At 37.1% G+C, this 2,298-nt stretch overlaps 1 protein-coding gene across 1 annotated transcript in view; it reads right to left on the bottom strand.

The window, feature by feature from the left end:
- IPO8 (importin 8) overlaps positions 1-787 on the bottom strand; it is a gene marked incomplete at its 5' end in the record, with an annotated part of 25,813 nt that extends 25,026 nt beyond the window's left edge. The window contains one exon of the mRNA XM_010157729.1: positions 653-787. Coding sequence (XP_010156031.1) covers positions 653-787 — 135 coding nt within the window. The remainder of the gene's footprint in view (positions 1-652) is intronic.
- Between the last annotated feature and the right edge of the window lie 1,511 nt (positions 788-2,298).

Raw genomic sequence — 2,298 nt, 5'->3', positions numbered from 1 at the left:
AGGAATTACATAGCCTATCTTCATAATACTACAGTACCATGCACAAAATACACTTCAGGGAATAGTCTATAAACATCAGAACATCACATTCTGCAGAAGGATCTCACCAATGCAACATTTAACATGAGAATTGATTTCAGAGTCCATCCTCTTAACACTCATGGCTTTATCTATCTACAAGGTGGAGCTTATGACAGGAAAAAACCAAAAGCATGAAAATCACTTCTCACGTGTTTTGAGTTCACTTATAAAACGTGTCCTTAAAACAGAGTTCAGTTCCTCTTGGTCCACGTTCTCTTTGCCTACTATTTTCGTGCTACAACCAATTATGAGTTTCCAAATCTATAGACAATTTTGAACATCAGCAACTAGTAAAAGGCAGAACATTAGGACTTTCTGGCAGACCTCAAAAATAAAAATAAAGAACTTAGGGAACTGAATCTTTAATTGGGTTAACAATACCTGCAATAAAAGGTTTTGCTGAAAAAAACCAACCACATTAATGTAGAAATGCTATTTTTTGCCCACATCGATTGCTGCATGAAAGATTTATGAAACGGTCTTTAAAACTGCAAGATTGGTTGGGGGTTTTGGGGTTTTTTTAATCACCCTGATGACATGCAGTGCTTATGGCTGAGTTTTATGCACTGACCTGTATGTGTGGCTTCATTTGCTTCCATGTTAGAGAGTGAATAACCCCTTGATTCAAATAGTTTAACGTTTGCTGAAGAACACGTGGTGCAACATAGTCTTTTTGCCTGTATTGGTCTAAGATTCTTAAGAGAACCTACAGAAATAACAAATTAATATTTGTATATGAAGACTGAAAATTCTCTCTCATCCAGAGACATGCAGTGCACCTCTCCAGTGAACGTACACGGACAGATTAATTAGTTTTGCAGCAGACATTCTAGTGTTAGTAATCACCGTAACACCTTTGATCTACAAATCAGAAATCATTTAAATATTAAGGATCTAATCCCGCATGAATATGTTTACTGCTAGCCCCACCATGTGATCACTTGCAACTGCAAACCAAAAGATATACTTCAAAATTCACAGCTTACACACGCCTCAGCAAATTTTGGAATAGGCGAGGAAAAGGCACAGTGAGATTTTCAAACTGGCTGGCTTTTAAATCTGTGAGCGGTGCCTGTGTTCATTTTTTAAGGACAGGCCCCTAAAGAAGACAAATTACTTCTGAAGAACATTGATAAGAATAGAAATACTAAACTAGAAAAGAAAAATAGGTTAGCACTTAAATCTGTGAATCAGAAGAGATGCAAAACCCTGAACTTCAACTACCTGTTGTAACCATCAGCTAGCATCACCTAGCAATCACAAACTCTATCACACAATGCTTCCTTAATATAAAGGCTTGCTCTACTAAGAAAAACTTACAAAGCCACTAATCTACACTAATGCCAGACGAACTAGTAAGTATTAAGTGTAAAGAATTGTCATGTGCATGAACAACAACAACAATCAAGGGCAATGCAGAACAAAATATTCAGTCATATATTTTCAGAAGGATAATTCAGCTTCAATTCCTGACAATACTGTAATAAATCTGATTTTTAACATAACGCCTTCCTTAGGAGCACTAAATCTGACATGAGACCTTTTAAACAATACACTCCTTGGGCAAGAATTGTCTGTATCTCATACAGACTCTAGCACAACTTAACAACAGGCTCTTATAGACACTATAGACACCACTTAACAACTGATAAATAAGTAATGAAGGCTTAGTAACGTAATATTCACAACAGAATTCTTACTAACTCTGCAAAGAAATGTGACAAACCAGCATTTAGAAGCCAAAAATGGAAGAAATGTGCAGATTGTCCAGTCCATTTATCTTGAAAGCTAGACTGCTCCCTCTACTACACAGCCTAATCTCTTCACAGACTTCAAGACTTTAAGTACTTCACATGACAATTGCCAATGGGAGCCTATTTTTCCACTCAGGAGTTAAACGTTGCAAGGAGTTTAGAACAGATATTAGACCATTTCCCTTTTCTTCTCATTTCATGCTTCCAGCCTTACCATAACCATTCTTCTCTTTAGTTCTTAACGTTTACATATTTGGATGAACTGTTCTGTTGTCAAACTGGATGGAGAAAAGTCATTTTGTTTTGCAGACAATCCTGGTATTCTGAAATCTAGTTTAAATTTGACTTGAAGTGACAACAACAGCCTGGCACCCTGCACCAAGGACACTGAAAATTTAACAGTAAGAAGCCTGCAGATGCTATGCCAGGGATATTTCATCTGGCAGTGTACTGGGAAGGCACG

This window comes from Eurypyga helias, unplaced genomic scaffold (genome assembly GCF_000690775.1).
Source record: "Eurypyga helias isolate BGI_N326 unplaced genomic scaffold, ASM69077v1 scaffold43398, whole genome shotgun sequence".
Taxonomy (NCBI): domain Eukaryota; kingdom Metazoa; phylum Chordata; class Aves; order Eurypygiformes; family Eurypygidae; genus Eurypyga; species Eurypyga helias.
The sequence above is the reverse complement of the archived record's forward strand: the minus strand, read 5'-3'. Positions and strand labels throughout refer to the sequence as shown.